The sequence below is a fragment of the Antennarius striatus genome, chromosome 18 (assembly GCF_040054535.1).
Source record: "Antennarius striatus isolate MH-2024 chromosome 18, ASM4005453v1, whole genome shotgun sequence".
NCBI lineage: Eukaryota > Metazoa > Chordata > Actinopteri > Lophiiformes > Antennariidae > Antennarius > Antennarius striatus.
The window spans coordinates 13258531-13275165 of record NC_090793.1 but is presented as its reverse complement, the minus strand read 5'-3'; the positions used below and the strand labels follow the sequence as shown (position 1 = coordinate 13275165).

General features: G+C 36.9%; 1 protein-coding gene across 4 annotated transcripts; it reads right to left on the bottom strand.

The window, feature by feature from the left end:
* Positions 1–233: 233 nt before the first annotated feature.
* Positions 234–16559, bottom strand: atp6v1h (ATPase H+ transporting V1 subunit H). Of its 4 annotated transcripts, none has more exons than XM_068341404.1 (15): positions 16490–16559; positions 15752–15867; positions 14700–14799; positions 14236–14325; positions 13419–13532; positions 12492–12596; positions 11326–11385; positions 10973–11008; positions 10307–10404; positions 9135–9327; positions 5622–5800; positions 5393–5518; positions 4491–4592; positions 3355–3468; positions 234–537 (listed from the first exon to the last, which is right to left on the bottom strand). In XM_068341404.1, the coding sequence occupies exons 2-15, from the start codon at positions 15853–15855 to the stop codon at positions 468–470; spliced, it is 1491 nt and encodes a 496-aa protein (XP_068197505.1). In that variant the 5' UTR covers positions 15856–15867; positions 16490–16559; the 3' UTR covers positions 234–467. The 4 variants fall into 4 exon arrangements, with proteins under 4 accessions (XP_068197505.1, XP_068197506.1, XP_068197507.1 ...); XM_068341405.1 differs by lacking the exon at positions 16490–16559 and adding an exon at positions 16463–16481; XM_068341406.1 differs by lacking the exon at positions 10973–11008.
* Positions 16560–16635: the final 76 nt, after the last annotated feature.

The window sequence follows — 16635 nt, the reverse complement described above, 5'->3', positions numbered from 1 at the left end:
TGATCAGTTGTGGGATTTTTTTATGAAAGAATGCCACATAGCAATTGTATTCTTTCAAGTGGTGAATGTACAGTCAGTATCTACGCCTGTACTACGACTGAATCAAAACCTTTAGCCATAAAGTTGTGTTCAGTGTTGATTCAATTATTTTAGCATCAAGGATTATTGTGAAGATGCCTCTTGTTGTTGTTGTTGCCAAATCTCAGGCAATAAACTCAGATTCAACTCGTGAACACCATGAACAAGCATCTTTATTCGGGTACAAGTACAATGTTTTATATTTAAGACTTAAATAAGCTGCAGTTTTATACATTATCATAAGCTGACTTCAATCACCACAAATCACAATTGCTGGGAGGACACAACAAGAAGCACAGTCAGATCATTTGACATTGAGGACCAGCTGGGATGAAGGTGGAGGGAAACTGATTTTCACGGTACATTTTCATCCAATACACAGAAACAGTTCAGCTTCGAGCTGCCACCGCCGGCGCCTGCTGTTGATCAGTGGATTGTAGTTGTCTTCCCAGGTACTCCCTGTGGAAAAGAGTACAACAATTATACATCACTCCCACAACAAAAACAAAAAAAGATTGTGCCAAGCATTGTCATTAAAACAATTTTAAAGGAGCCGTTCATTTTTGGACTATACTTTCTCATATTGAACTGCTTACACATAGGATTTGCCAGTTTCTTTAAACTAGTAACTGCATTTTTATCTTAATTTTATCTCATAAAATGGGAGTTTCTTAAAATGCTGCATTATTCTTTGTCTGATTTATATTTAGAATCAGACAAAGAACTAGTACATCGAATTCTAAAGAAGAGTTAATTTTAACTTTCTCATTTTCACAAAGCCTTCCCCAATTATTAGGAGATAAATTCAAGATAAAATGCCATTACTATGAAAGGTCACACCTCTCCTTCAGGTTTCTCTTTGGCAGTAACATTTTCAAATACTGTATATAAAGACGCTCACCTTCTGCCACCAGAAATATCAAATGATTCATTTGAAAAGGTTCTCAAATAAGTCATGTTATCTGTAGAAGCTATAACGGATTTGTCTATTTTTGTCTACAGGTTTCTCAAGGTTTCCATGCAACCCTTCCATACTTATGTTTCTAAAAGTCCATTTACAACAGAAAAGTAGTTGTCAAAGCAGATGGAAGGCAACAAGAATAAACAATAAATTAAATCAGTTTGTACTTCTATCTGTGCTGTTGTCATGGTAGCACAAGCCCTTCAGTAAATGAGGCGATCTCATGGAAAGACTTGCAACACAAGGCTCTCAAGGTGACAGTGGGTATGATGAGCTGCTTTGAAAATGTCTCGAATTTGCTGTGATTGGAATAAATACGTTCAATAACATGAAAAAAATAAAAACTGTAAATAATAAAAACAGAAAAAACTGTTTTAAACAGTCTATAAGAGTGTGGCAAAAGGTAATACAGATATAAGGTGGTTTAATCTCAACATGGGGAGGGTTCATAAATGTTTAAATAACCGTTTTAAACTATAAAATAGTTTGTCGCTACATCACAGAATTTTGTTTTTCACGGGTGGTCCTGGAACGCATTAACCGCGAGTAACGAGGGATTACTGTACTGACTTTCCAATCAGTTTTTAACTGAGACCACAAGTCATTTTCAAGGTTAATGCTTTACAATCTGTATACTTAAAACATTTGTATTTTGTTTTGTGTAAAAGGATATCTTACTTTATTTTTCTATGCTAATTATCTAGAAATACAATTATTTAATTATTTTAGCAAATTTTCAGTCATCACAGAAAACAACATGATATCCACTTCACGGTATTCTTTTGGTCAAATACTGAATGTAACGCAGGTATACAGTTCACACAAACACCTCTGGCCTGTCAGCAAACTTCTCCAGTTGTTCAGATCTATTAACTAAGCCTTTATCTGCATCCTGCAGCTATGATACTAAAGATTTTAAAAATAAATCTACACTTTGGAAGGGTTGAGTGGAAGTTCGACAATAGTTCCAATAATGAGAATCTGCTTTTTTCTTCTCAGTTACTGTTACAAGACTGAAAACCTTTTGTGCTACAAAAGACTAAATGTTTTTTTCAATTTACTGTGACTAAATAAACTCCTACCCTCACACTTCGGTGAACATTCAGTTTACATGGAACACAACAGTCACTTAGAAAACCCCCACCATGATTTTACACAATACCTCCATCCACAGTTGCTCAGGGACTGGAGTGTGTTTTAGATAATGGCAGCAAAACCAACAGATTTCACTTGTGGCCCTTATTTTTTGTTTCCAACCAATCCAGTGGACAGAAAGGACACACAAAGATGATGGGCAAGTTGAGTGTTGTAAATAAAGCATGTAGAATTTGTAATGGTGCTGGTGAAAAGTGTGAATAGAGGCTTTTTAATATATTGATAGAGATACTGGCATTTGTTAGTTCTCTACTCATTGGTTAACATTTACTCTGACACCAATAAGCTGGCGAGAAGCCATAAACATTCAAGAAGATACAACAGCCACTGGAATCTGACAGCAACTTTGGGATCTTTGTAAATGAAAATAATTTAAAATACACTTGAAGACCTCCCCATTATATAATCAGAAAGCCAGCTATTTGCTGATTAAAGCTATGACAATCATTTTCTCCAAATACAATTTGTCAACACTACATTTGAATAGGAGGTCATGGTTTAACTGTCAAAACTAAGTTAACATTTAGCATTTTAACAGACTGACACTAAAAACAGTATCAAGCTTCTCCTCAAACTCACAAGAAATTGAAAGAACATTTCCCACAAATTACAAATTACTCCATTAACCACACATTAGCCCACAGTTACAAAGCTAATAACACAGTAAACAACCATGGAGATGACCATGCAAACAACTGCTTACAGCTGCTTACAACACAAACAAATTCTAGTTTTAAAGTATTTGTTATTCTAAAAGATTAATCACATTACTTTGACCATAGATCAAAGCTAGTGCAAAGCTAGTGCAAAGCTAGTGCAAAGCTTTGATCTATGCACTTCTGCCTCGTCTTATCGTATCCGGTTCTAGCAGAGATCACAGCACTAGCTTTGATCTATGGTCTTCTGCCTCATCTTTCTATCGTATCCGGTTCTTGAAATTTGACCTTGACCTAGTTTTCTCAAGGTCATGGTCATCTCATTTTCATTTCCTTCATCGTCAAAGTAATGTGCTTTCTGTTTCATCTTTCTATCTGCAACACTTACAATTGCAATACATCACCGCTTTGAAGCAGGATGTAATAACTTGTATGTAAATGCAGGTGAATGTCACTTAAATCCAGTGACAATTACAAGTAAAGAAACTAATAAGATGTGCGTACCAGTTATGGACCATGAGCTTCTGCACGGCCAACAGGGCGTTGTAACGGACTAGTTGGTCCTCATGGTGCATATGATTCATCACTAGTTGTTTTCCACCTAGCTGCTCAATCACCCTAAAATTGGAGATAGAAAAGGAAGGGGGGAAAGCAATTATCCACATAGAAAACAGCCAACACTTTCATGTGTTTTAGTCATTTTGTGTTCCTGCTTTAGGCAATCAACTACAGTCAGACAGAAATTTTTTACACATCATATGAAAGGTCACTGGACCTGGCTGTGCTTATAATCCTTAAAAAAAAGAAGAAGACCCGCATAACACAGGCAACAAGGAAAGCAGGTGAATGTGGAGTGTAGTGTAATTATTAACCCAGAGACCAATAATAATAATGATTATTATTCTGTCAATCATGCAGTGTATAAATTAAGGTGTGACATATCTGCACAACATACAGAGAGGAAGTTTTGAGTAGAGAACTAGTAGTCTCAGAGGATTTAAAAGGGCAATCAGACACCCTGAACTTCACCACTATCTGACGTTGACAGAATAAATCAATAATTCACCTCATTTCCTGAGGATTGTGAGGAGACAGAATGAGCTTTAAGTGTGTAGGCCAGACAGTGTGTTCAGATATAACCAAACATGGCCAAAACAGTTACGGCTGGGTACTGTCTACTTTTAAGTTGACCTATTTTATCTTTTAAAAATGTGAGCAGGAAAGTGGAAAAGACAAGGCTGGATTACTCTTTTTGAGTGGAGTTGATAAACAAGGTTCATTTTTTAAAGGCCTGAAGTACCTTAATTTTTTAAAGCACATTTTGTTTGACCTTTGTGTTCTAAAATTTTCTTGACTTTTTAGACAGAAAAAATATTAAAAACTGGAAAGGATTATTGAACTGTACATGCTATCTTAAATTGATTCATTAAAGTTTATTATGATATTCAAAGGACCAGACAATGTTGTAAAAGTTTCAAGAAACAAATATTTGCCCTCTTCCATTGGCATATACTGTACAACTGGATAATTACACAATCAACATACACAAACCTGTTTAAAGTTAAGACGAAAGCCTGAACTTTTACACATGGTGGACCTTAGATTTGATATTAATAACTTCACACGGAAAATACCCTTACCGTTTCCCACGCGGATAATGTCTTACATACTCTCCAATGTCATGAGCTGCCACTGCTATAACTTGAGGATCATCAGACACCTCCAACAGCCTTGTCAAGATCCTATATCAGAAACACAGACACAAAAAGTCCGTTATCACATTGAAGACACCTTGAAAGTCAAATGTTCCCAATAGAAACTACTCAAAATGCTGTGAAACATTAAGAGATTAACCGAGGCCTGTTTCCACACAGAAATGTATGTCTCTGAAAGTCTGAGTTAACTTGGAACATATAGCTCAGGGTTTAGGCGGAAACATAGGATAAGAGCAAATAATGACTGGTAATGTTTGCTGACGTGACGCCAGAGGTAATGACACAAAATGATGGGTAGATCAGGATTTGTACCGAATGTTAGAAGTGTGTGTGACTGGAATAACAAACAGCAGGAATGCAGGTCCTATTTGTTCTTATCCGGGTTCTTATATTGATCATGCACACAAAACAAAAATGACCAACATTAGTCCAATTTCCACCGGCACCCTGTAGGTCAACAGCGCCAATGGCGGTCGTTGTTAACCCGGGCCTCAACTGATCCGGTATGGAAATCATAGGTTTTATTCGCATGTTTGATTTGGCAAAAGTTTTACGTCGGATGTCCTTCCTGACACAACCCTCTGCATTTATCCTGGCTTGGGACTGGCACAATAAGACACTGGCTTGTGCCCTCTTGCGGCTACATTAGAATAGTTCTTGATATCCATTAAAAGTAAAACCAGAAAATTAAATGCATGCTAAGTGTCTTGTGTAAAAGTGACCAGACAATCATTTAAATATGAATCTCTACTGCAGAAAGAAAGTCTATTTTATACAAATATTCTAATAGCTGCTAAAAGTGTCGCTTGTCAGTGTGTTTCACTTACTTAAGGAGCTCGTAGTTCTTCTCATTCAGGCGGACCGCATTCTCACGCCAGAACTTCTCAGACTTATGTACAGGGCTCCATTCCAGACGACCGGACTTGAGTTCAGAGCTGTACTCATCAAATGAACTATAAGTAAGAGAAAAATATTTTATCTCTACAGGAGTAATAGAAGTGAAATGGCTTAGTGCAGCAACTACATTGTAGTCACAAAATGGACTTGACTGGATACCTGAGATCCTGCACACTCTCTCCCAGCCTCTCCAGCAGGAACTTGATGTCCTCAGTGATGTCCTCATCATCGTACTTCTGCTGCTCAAGGTTCTCCAGCTGCTTCAGCACCTTGCACTGAATCATGGCCAAAGCATACTCCTGTCGAGTCTCCCTCTCCGCTGCCTTCTCCAGAAGATTCTGTCAACAAGTGTGACGATTAGCACTTTACTACAAGTATTTAATTACAGATAAGCACAAATATGCATAAAAATGTATGCAAATTAACATTTTCATTGTTTTTTCTATGGATTACTAACAAGGCAGTGAAACAAGAAATGAGTGGTAAAGGAAATTTTCAGAGGTGAAAACTCCTGGAGACAAAATTCATAGAATGGCCTCCAAAAAATAGAACGGTAGCATGACAGAATTAATTAATAAACCTCTCCAAACAACATTGAAGCTAAACTGAGGGTAAGTAAAACTATCAAAAAGTCATGGTTCATTTTTTCTTCCAAGAAGCTCTGATTTCAGATCAACATACCAAAAGCTCAAGTCTAAGCAAATGTTAAGAGGCTGCTGGACAACGAACGTGTACAGCTAAAAGATATTTCATGTCATCCAAATTGAATATTTATATCAAAAACACTCTTAGCAGTAGAGATAAGTTGTGGCAAACACATCACAAACAAATATTGCCTTCGAGAATGTATTCAAGGACTTCCAGATGGTCTGGATAACTCAAGATTTGGTACTGGTCCCATGTGGTGAGCTGAATCACTTGCATAATTGGGACATTTGAGAAAAAAGCATGCTGAACAATGTGAAATGTTTGAAAAAGGATTTTGTGAATAAGGAATTGCTGAAATTACATGACACTGTAATATTTGCAAGATTACCAAAAAAAAAACAACTTTTTTTTTTGAACACCAATGTTTTGTAGCTCTTCTTAGGTTAGACACCGCAAAAAAAAGCAGTATGACACCCATGACCACCCACTCAACCTGAAGATATTCCACAGTGTGATTTTAATTATCTGGAATGTAATTGCAAATTTCTCTCACAGACTGAAAAAAGCCCCCTCGCTATTTGTGGGTGAATTCACAAATGACTGATGCGACAGCTTTGTTGCCATGAGAGGTGTGATGAATTGTTTTGGGGTTTTTTTCAAAAGAATGCATGGAGTTCACAAAAGCCATCAAAATACTGTACAACAGGTATCACCAGGCTACCACTGTGAGCTTACCACTACAGCAGAGCACATGGAAGGGAGACAGTGAGGACAGTATGATTTGTTCTAAACGAAGGAAGGTTAATGAGGAAAATTTATGTTTATTCTTCCGTCAGGCAATTCAAAACCATTTTACCTGATGTGGTCAGACAACGTAGCATTAATTAAAAAATGTAACGTGAAGCGCCACTACGAAACAAAGCACAGAGCTTTTCAGCAAAGTTATTCCCTGAAGTCCGAACTGAGGGCAAAATAACCAAGCACAATGCAAACGAATGTTCACTAAAGGCAGAGAAGATTTTGGGGCAACATAAAAAATCTTTTAATGATGGGAATATTGTGAAGGAGTGCTTAAACGCTGTTGTTGAAACAAATCCCGATGTCAGATTCAGCAGCAACCACAAAATCACAAAACAGCCTGATGCTGTTTTTCAGAGAACACCATGTATATCTTCGGCCATTGATGAGTTGTAGCTTTTGTGTGTGTCGCGTTCCTTCACAAAGGAGTTATTTGCTGGGTGTAACACCAATATGAAACACATACCAGAGGAGGACATACAGTACATGCAGCAATAAAAGAGATGCTGACAAAGAGGGACATAGATCTGAAGCAGGCGGTCTCTGTCACCACAGATGGGAACCTTGTCATGGTGAGAAAAGAGGGGGGGGCTGTCCCCAACAGTCAAGGTGTGCCCTTTGCACACCTTGAGCACAAGGTTACTTGTGCACAAGTAAATTACTGACAGGCCAGTCACATGCCCCTTTCTCTCCCTTTCTGTTTGCATTTTTCCCCTGAAAGAGCCAGTTTTTCTTTATGCTTTCTGAAGATGTTAATGTTTTTTTACTTGAAGTTTAGGCCTTCAGTTCTTTAGGCTGGTACGTCTTTAATTTGCACTTTATTTTTAATTCGGAGGTTTGTGTGTTCTTCAATCTAACATAAAGGTTTGAAATTTATTTGCCTGGGTCTACTTTTATTTATGGTCAAAGAGCTAGTTATGCACTCAATTAAACATATTGAAAATTGATAATAAATGAAAATGTGGACATAGGGGCCGGCTATAAAACTGTACTTGGGTTCGGACCCATTAATAAGAGGAAATTTTTATAACTGGACCTCCGTGACTTTTAATGGAATACCCCTGGTGTATAACAATCTCTAAAATGTTACCTCAAACCCATATCCTTTGGGAAAAATGACCAAAGAAAGGTAGTAGGAAGGTGGATGCCAACTGCATGAGGCTATGACAGTAAAATATTAATGAAACACCTTCCTTTGACCTTCCATTACAGATGTATGAACTTCTGTCATGTAATCAATGCTATTTCACACATGAATGTGTGCTAAATGAGTCCCCTGTCTGGCATTGTTGGCGAGAACAAAGCCAGAAAATGACAAAAGCTTTTAAAAAAATCCATATTTCCCTTAGACCATAATTGGAATGTCTTGTTTGGTATTACGTATTATGGATGCTGACAGCCACAGACTGCTGAATACTGGGCACTACTGTATATCAAGGAATTATTACTGTCCCAAATATGGCAGCATAATTAAGCTGGGAGAGGTGTGCTGATTTGCATAGATGTCAAACACTGACATCACACTGATTGTCAATGTATTTCTCAGATGCTCCAAACATGTGTCTGAGTCATGTCAGACCTATTTTCTCTATAGTACAAGAGCTACATGATAGAAAAGATAAATGCCCTTCCCATTAAATTAATTTTGTCACAATGGAGTACTGGGATTTCATTACCCTGGTATACACCGAAAAGAAAAAAAAAAGCACAAGTGCTGAAAGCAGCTCTTAGGCCCACATTAAATTTTCAATAGATGTTTTGAGCAATCACAGCAGGGTATAGAATGATCAGGAATTGTATTTACGTATCTTTCATGGCCTTGCTTTCATAAGCTACCTCGTCTGTTGTTTAAGAGTTGTCATTTCAATTTGTGTCGATGATGCATGAAGCTTAATAAAGTGCAAATATTCAAAAGACTGCAAGAGTCACGAAAATACATACAGATTATTCTGTAAACTTATTCTAGCAGGATAAAAAAAACATAATTTTGCCAGAGACAAAAGGACTGAGATCAGTGCCTTATGAATACAATAAAACCATAGCAATTTTTCACCATCGTTAAGATTTTTAAATGACATTGATTCATATTAGTTACTGATTTATTGGGAAGATCTTTCCATTGCTGGTTTAAAAATGTTATATTTTCAGTTCTTAAGACAAACAAGAGCCATTTTAAAAAAAAGGCATTTAATAGACACACAAACGGGTGAAAAATTCTCCACATACCCTGAAGGCGGCTAGAATGATTCGAGTGACCTTCTCCTTGACGGACTCCTGGAGAATGTCAGACAGCGCTGGCACAACGTTATAGCGTCTCAGCTGCTCACAGAGCTGAGGACTGAAGGCCAGCAGCCAAACACAGAAGATCATCTGGTACTGGAGCTGGAAGCCACACTTGTTGCTCAGCACGGCTGTAATACTTATGTTAAAATAGTAAAGAGAAAGAAAAATAGAAATTAAAAAAACAAGAAGAAAAAGGTACGCACTATATTTGCAATAGGTTCAGTACTGGAGGAGCATTCAGAGCAGTGACGAAAAGCTATTCATTCGGGGTCTTTTTTCGTTTTCTTAGATGATGCTAGCGACTGAAATGTTAAGCCTCCAAAAGGAAGCCATGTGGCTGCACCATTACTCCATCTCTCCACATTTGTATGTCAAAGGGAATTTTGTGTGTGTGTGTGTTCCTGACTGACTGTTTATGTAAAGAATACACAGAAAGAAAAATAGAATTTCCCCAGTTATGAATGAATATTGTAGTTAGTAAGACAGGACAGCCAAGCTCATTAATATCTTGGCAATTGTAATATTAAATAAAAATCACTGGCTTATAGCATCTCAATAAATAATATTAGACAGTTTCTTGGATTATAATAAAAGCAAAATTCATATAAATAACTAACGTTACGAAATGATACAAAACCCCTCATCCTATTAGACTCAAACCGCCTGATTGAGCTTCACCTTTTTGAAAATGTCAGAAACATGAAGCCTTCTAGTTTACTGGTGACTGGTTTTGCAAAGAAAATGTAATTCTGCCGTTACCACTTACTGAACTGAAAGGATTAGCTGCACATTTCTAACTTCACTGACAATTTATGACAAAATCTGTGCTGACTTAACCTGAATAAAGTACATTTTTGTACTTTATTCTATTGTTTTCTTTGTTTTTCTTGTACCTGATTCTAAATTCATAGCTGTCTGTAAGCAACACAGTACCAGACGTACGTAATTTAGATATGTATCCTAACTTTATGAAGAATAAATATAATTTAAATAACTGGTCTGTTCAAATTTAACTTTTGTTCATTACTTAAGTACTGGGAAAGCACGTCTTTACCTGCGTTTTCTACATTGCAAAACAAAGGTGGCAAGCTTGTTTTTAAGAATGCATTACTTACCAGTTGACACCATCAGCCTCCACCCAGGCAAACCTGTATTCATTAATCCTCAGCATCAGCTGAAGGCATCCAGCCACGCACTGGACATACTGAGAGCTCTGAAAAAAACAGTGGGAAATGTTTACTCAAGCAGAAGCATGAGCCATAGCTGTGGACTCAGGAAAACAAAATGTTAGGGGGTCAAATACAATTAGTGCCATTCTGAAACATGGAGTCATTGACAAGCAGATACACCACAAAGAAGAGGGCCAGTCCAAAACTTGCACTACCATCACAGATCAAACCTAAGGCAATGCACATGCAGTCCATAGTATTATCCATCAACACATGCTAGACCACAGACCCAGTGGTACAAAACAGAGCGAGAGCAGAGAAGTGTCCCATCACACCTAAGCAGAGTAATGTAAATATGAGATTAGAGAGAAAAGGGAGCTGGGAGGAGCAAATTGATCAGATTAATCTGTTAATTTAAAAAAAAGGTAAGAAAAGCACAGATCTCCAGCAGAAAGAGGAGGCAGCAGTGTCGACAGAGGAGGAGTGGAAGCAACCTGGTTGAAAATGCATAGGGAAAGATGATGTTCAGTAAACAGACAGATACCGCTCTTGTTAAAAGAACTCTGAGCACCCATCTCAGAACAGTATCCCTACGCTTGACAAAATACTCACAGGATAAAAAAAATGGTTGGATGTTGCTTTGCTACCCTAATTTGCAGAAAAAGATGTTTTGTCATGCGCTTTCAGCATTAAGAAGGATTGGCTTACAACATGCAAATTCCACATGTACAATTAAATAAAATACCATGCTCTCTAAAGAGTGAAATCCTCTAAACTTGTTCTAGTAGAATCATACCTCCAATAATCTGTAATTATTGACCAACAATTGTATACACAACAGGATGTAAAAGATAAACATGTAAAATTTTACTGACAGCTGACAGCGTGTACAATCCCTGCTTTTCTTTTCTTTTCTTTTTTGAGAAACTCCACAGTGACCGAAGATGCACTTCACCGATACTCACTTCACTTGGGGAAATAGTTCCTGCTCCAGAGCCTGTTTCTGGACCTGTACCATGTAGGTTCTAATGAGAGATAAACAAAAATAAACAGGTGCACAATTTTTCACAACTTTGTATTAAGTTACAGGGACACTGGATTACACAGAATGTGTCGTAAACTTGACCAGTATTCAAAGACAGTGGATGCCCACTGACTTATTGATCAGCTGCTGAGGAGTGAAATGAGTAATGACTGTAATTTAAAGAAGCAGAAATTCAAAAGGCACATAATGCTTTAAACAGAGACTAGGAAATTGTGCTTTTGGAAAAAGTGGACATACCTGTGCTTCAATATTTTAAAAACAATGGTTTGCAAAGCAAAAGCATAAAATAAACTGGTGTTTATCAGGTATTCAGGTGTTTTATCAGCCCAATCTGTGGCAGATACAAGTGCAAAGGCAAAGCGTAGGTTTCATCAGACCGTCTCATTGTCTGACAAACCTGCTCAAATTCAGTTTGAATAAATACATCAACACAGACAAGATTTTCACCTTGATCCAAAACAACAAGCTTAGCTGAAAATGGATAGAGTTATAAAGCTCTGATTACTTATGAATGATTACACTTTTTGAAGAAAAAAAAAAAACATTTGAGGAAGACGTAGCCAATGTCTGTCTGGAAGCTGATGATCAAATATCACCGACATCAATAATCCTTGAACCGACAACAGCAGAACTAAAGAAAAAAAACTCAATTAAGCATTGAATTACATAGAATTTGATAACAATTGTATTAATACATATTTTAAGTAAGGACAAATCCCAGACCAAGAAATAGTTATTGTGAAAAGTAAATTCTATGAAAAGTATCAATAAAAAAATGCATTCAACGCATTGCCATTCTTGAACAACTGTGCAACATGTATTTCCTTACCATATAACATTAATTCCAACTGCACTGTACTGTAGTAAATGTTAATCACAGTTAAAAAAATGGAAGAAGTTGGAATTTTGTAGTAAAAATCGCACCCCCCCCAAAACAAAGAAAACCAAAAAGCCAAAATGGTAAAATACTTAATGGGTCATACACTGATGTTCATGTCACAAAAAACTATTTGTTTTTGTTGTCATAGAAACAATAACGGAAGTAAATGAATACATTTGCAATGAACCACATTCTGATTTACAAACCTGTGAACTGAGTTGGCTTTTGATCCAGTTGAAGTAGTAGTTCAGGTCACTTCCTTCCATCAGATCACGACCCCAAGCAGCCAGCTTAGCGATGATCCTCGCTGCCTAATACAAGAAAGACGAACAATAAATTACAGCATCTTCACTTTATCTATGACTTTTAATTCCAAGGAAAGGAAGAAATAAAGGTCTTTCACATTGAGAAAGCCCAGAAAAATACTGGAAAACATGATTTACAACCTACTTTAAGCATAAAAATGACTGAGGTCTCATGTAAAAATTCAGTGCATCGTGTAGAAATACTGAGTTTTCCTCTAACTTACAAGGAAGAATCAGTTTAGGATTGAATTAAAGTTTAAGTGATGTGTCACATCACACTCCTGTTCACCATCAGTGTGGTGTTTTCTATCAGGTTGTGGGAGCCCTACCATGGTACCATTTGAGGTCGGATGGTCATTCTACAAGTGATTCTTGATGCACGATTGATCATTACTTTAATGTGTGCTTTGGAGGAAAAAGGGAAGGCTACGCCATAACAAATTATCGATCCTTTACTATGATTAGTAGCAGAGCAACATCTGTGAAAAATTCATGACTAAAAAATGCACCAACCTTATCTATAAAAATCTCCTTAACCTATTTAGAACATAACAATGATTTCCAGATCATGTTAGTTCCTGAAAATATCTGTGCTTAAGTTACAAGTATGGATTAGACTGTTCCAAACCCAGTTCACTATCCGGTATGCATCTATGTTCAGTTTACTCGATAGACCGACAACTTTCTGAGTGTTAGTAAGATCGATATGTACTAAAATGTTACCTGCGTCGTGGGATTGCATCAAATCTGACATGCACCAACTGCCCCAGTTTTTCATAAGTTGTGATATACATTGCATTTGCAGTTTTTTATACAAACTTAACTCACCATATGGACAGTAAAAAGGTCCTGACGGTTCAGCATCGGAAGGAAGTAGGACCAGGCTGTGTTCTTTGTCTTTTTGGCATAGTCAAAGAAGATATTCACACGCTGGTGGTTCTCCTAAGAGATATTTGAATAAAGCTCTTAAATTCAATTTCATTTTTGCATAGCTGTAAAAAGTACACTGAGCACAATCAATCTTTTCTGGCTGACATACTGTACGTTTAACAGACATAGTTTACATGTATAAATGATAAATAAACTGTAATCAAACAATGTTTGAGGAGAAAGTCATTTCAACACTGGAAATGTTTGTCAGTAATTAAACACTAATTTTAAAGTACTACTAGTGGTGTTATTTGTGCTGTGGCCCACAAAAATAAACAGTGAAAAAAAATTCAATACCTCCAAATCCTCCAATTTTCATTGTGAAAAATCAATTCTAATGTTTTTAATGAAAATTATCCACTCTTAGTTCAGTTATGATTCTTCATGTGAAACAGCAAACAAGGACAACCTTCAGTCTTCAATGGTTATTCATATCAATTTTCCTCATTAACTGTTTCATTATTTTTGACCATGACATTAGCCAAGAAGAAGAAGAAGAAGAAGAAGAAGGAGAAATGCACTTTATTATCCCCCAGGGGGATAATTTTTTTTTTTTAAAATATTTTTTTAAGGTAGTGTGTGCATTAAGTGGACACAAAAACTTAATAAAAGCTCCTACTTGGTAGAGGTAAAGTAATGAAACTGAAAATTTCTGTGACCACTTAATGCCATTGCCTCCTAAACATGCTTCTTTATAAGTACATTGTCCATGTACCTGCAAAGTGTCATCGATCAGAGTCAGGATGTACTGCACTGTCTGCTCCTTAGATATGTGGGCCATTAGGTTCAGGAAGGTCTTTGCACACTGAGAAAACATCCAAAATTACTCATACAAACTGGAACAAACCATGTACATAATGAGAAACAAGTGCCTATACATTTATTTTGATTGGCATCTCTAAAGATATTTCAGAAACTAAAATCAGCGAAGAAAGATGGCGTGTCTGGATTGTGGTTTTCAAGATTAAATTTCACACTAATCAATGATGTTGTTCATTGTTGTTTATCTTAAAGGTTTCTTCATGCAACTGACTGTCAGCTTGTTGTGAAAGGTTGTGATCTAAAAATCAAGTGAAATACATCTGCAAATGAAGCTATTAGAATGTTGCTAAAACACACTAGAAAAGAACACTAAGTAAACATTAAAAAAATACAGAAGTACTGTGAAGGAAAGAATACCTGATGTCCTTCATTGGTCAGAATAGCCTGCTTCTGTTCGGAGTTGGCCACCTCAAATTTCTTGATGAATTCGCAGTCCTCTGCCGAGATCATCTGACTCCTACATGACAATTTAATCATCATATTAGCACAATATGTATCCCATGACTTTAGGCAATTTATGGCAAGACTAACACAATAAGAACAGGTTGAATAATAAAGCTCAAAGGCTTCTATTAACTGTACATGAGGCATTTAAAACATATCTCAGTGGAGGAGTGGTGTTTGCATTATCCTGAATATGGTACTTCTATTTGCAAAAGACTTTAACTGCCAAATATTGCAGTGTCTACTTTAAACCAAACACTATTGAGGGCAAATTACGTTAGGCAGGTATGGTAAAGGTTAGATTAAGGCTTTAATTTTATCCGTAACTGTTGTGATGAATGAAATCACCTGATTTTAAAGAAATGATTAGTTTCATTGTTAATTTAGCAATAAATGTCTCCAATACAAACAAAAATTTTAAATACGTAACAAAAATGTAACAAATCTATGTACTAAACTGATGCCACAAGAATTTATTAGGACAGAGACCTGTAACTAGTTGAAGATTCTTTCACTGAGGTAATAAGTAATTTTAAGCTCTGTTACCAGATTAGTAGTAAACATAAAATTATATCGGAATAACAGACATTACGATGTGACTCATAAGTCACATCTACCATAAAAGAGGAAGTACCAGTGAATCACAATATAGGAAAAACAGCAAAGACAATCTTAGACTAGCCGTCTCTAAATTATTATAGTGCTCTTTTATGAATTATTGTGGTAACATTAGGGGCAAAACTACATTACTTCATAGAGAAGAAGATGAATGTCAATGAGGAAGGTAAAGTACAACGCAGACAAGGACAGCATCACCTACATGACTTCAGTGAAAAACAAAGTGTCAACCAAAGATGTGTGAAAGTAGGAATCAAGACAGAGCTATCGCTCTGACTTGCATGCATTGTACATTTTTACATCTAAGGAGTTCGCTCAGTGTGTATTCACATGTGTTTTTTACTTACTGCAGGTATGACTGCCAGTTGACCAGGTTGGCCCGCACCTCGGCTGCCTTGGCAGCGATGATGTTGGTGGGAACCGCAGCATCCACAGCCCCGCGGATATCCATCCTGTACTAAATCTAATACGATATATCTTTGTTAGTTAAAAAAAAAAAATCAAACTTTCCACAGAAGGGAGCAGCAGAATAGACACTTAGCTGTTAAATGGTTTCGCCAAGGTCTGCAATGCAAGTTAACTATTTACAGCCAAGAATATACCAAGAGGGGAAACTATTATCTTTGAACGAGCTACAAATAAGTGACAAACATATTTCAAATGTTACCCAGCTAACAAAAAGAAGCTAAAGCTACTGCTAGCTGGAGGTCAATTTGTGGTGCATTAACACAATGTCAACACATACGAAAATGGTTCTTCCAGGAAATCAAAATAGCTAAGTTGTCTACGGAAGATGTTGTTAAAAATAGACATCAAACTGTATTTAAATAGAACGCATACGTACATTCCTTGTGTCATTACTGTATAACCAAACATATGCAACACGGCTTAGGTAGCGGGACCTAGCAAAATAAGCGAGTGATGCTAACATACTGCGGTATTTTTAGATTAACATCCGTTCCGTCTCCAGGTCAGAGTGAAAACAATTATATAGATGAAACTAAATAGAATCACCACATAGAAAATAACATGAAATGAGGAAATTATTAATACACAACCTGTTAAAACGCCTTTCAGTTACTCACCGATTGACGTTGCCGTTCGAACAGCTGACAGACTCCAGCAGCGCGTGACGCTCTGTCATGTGACAGTCACGTGACCGACAAACATCCTTGTGACGTCAGGGCAGGTTTCCGATGAAAGGAGAACCCGTTGTGTATTAGCTGCACTG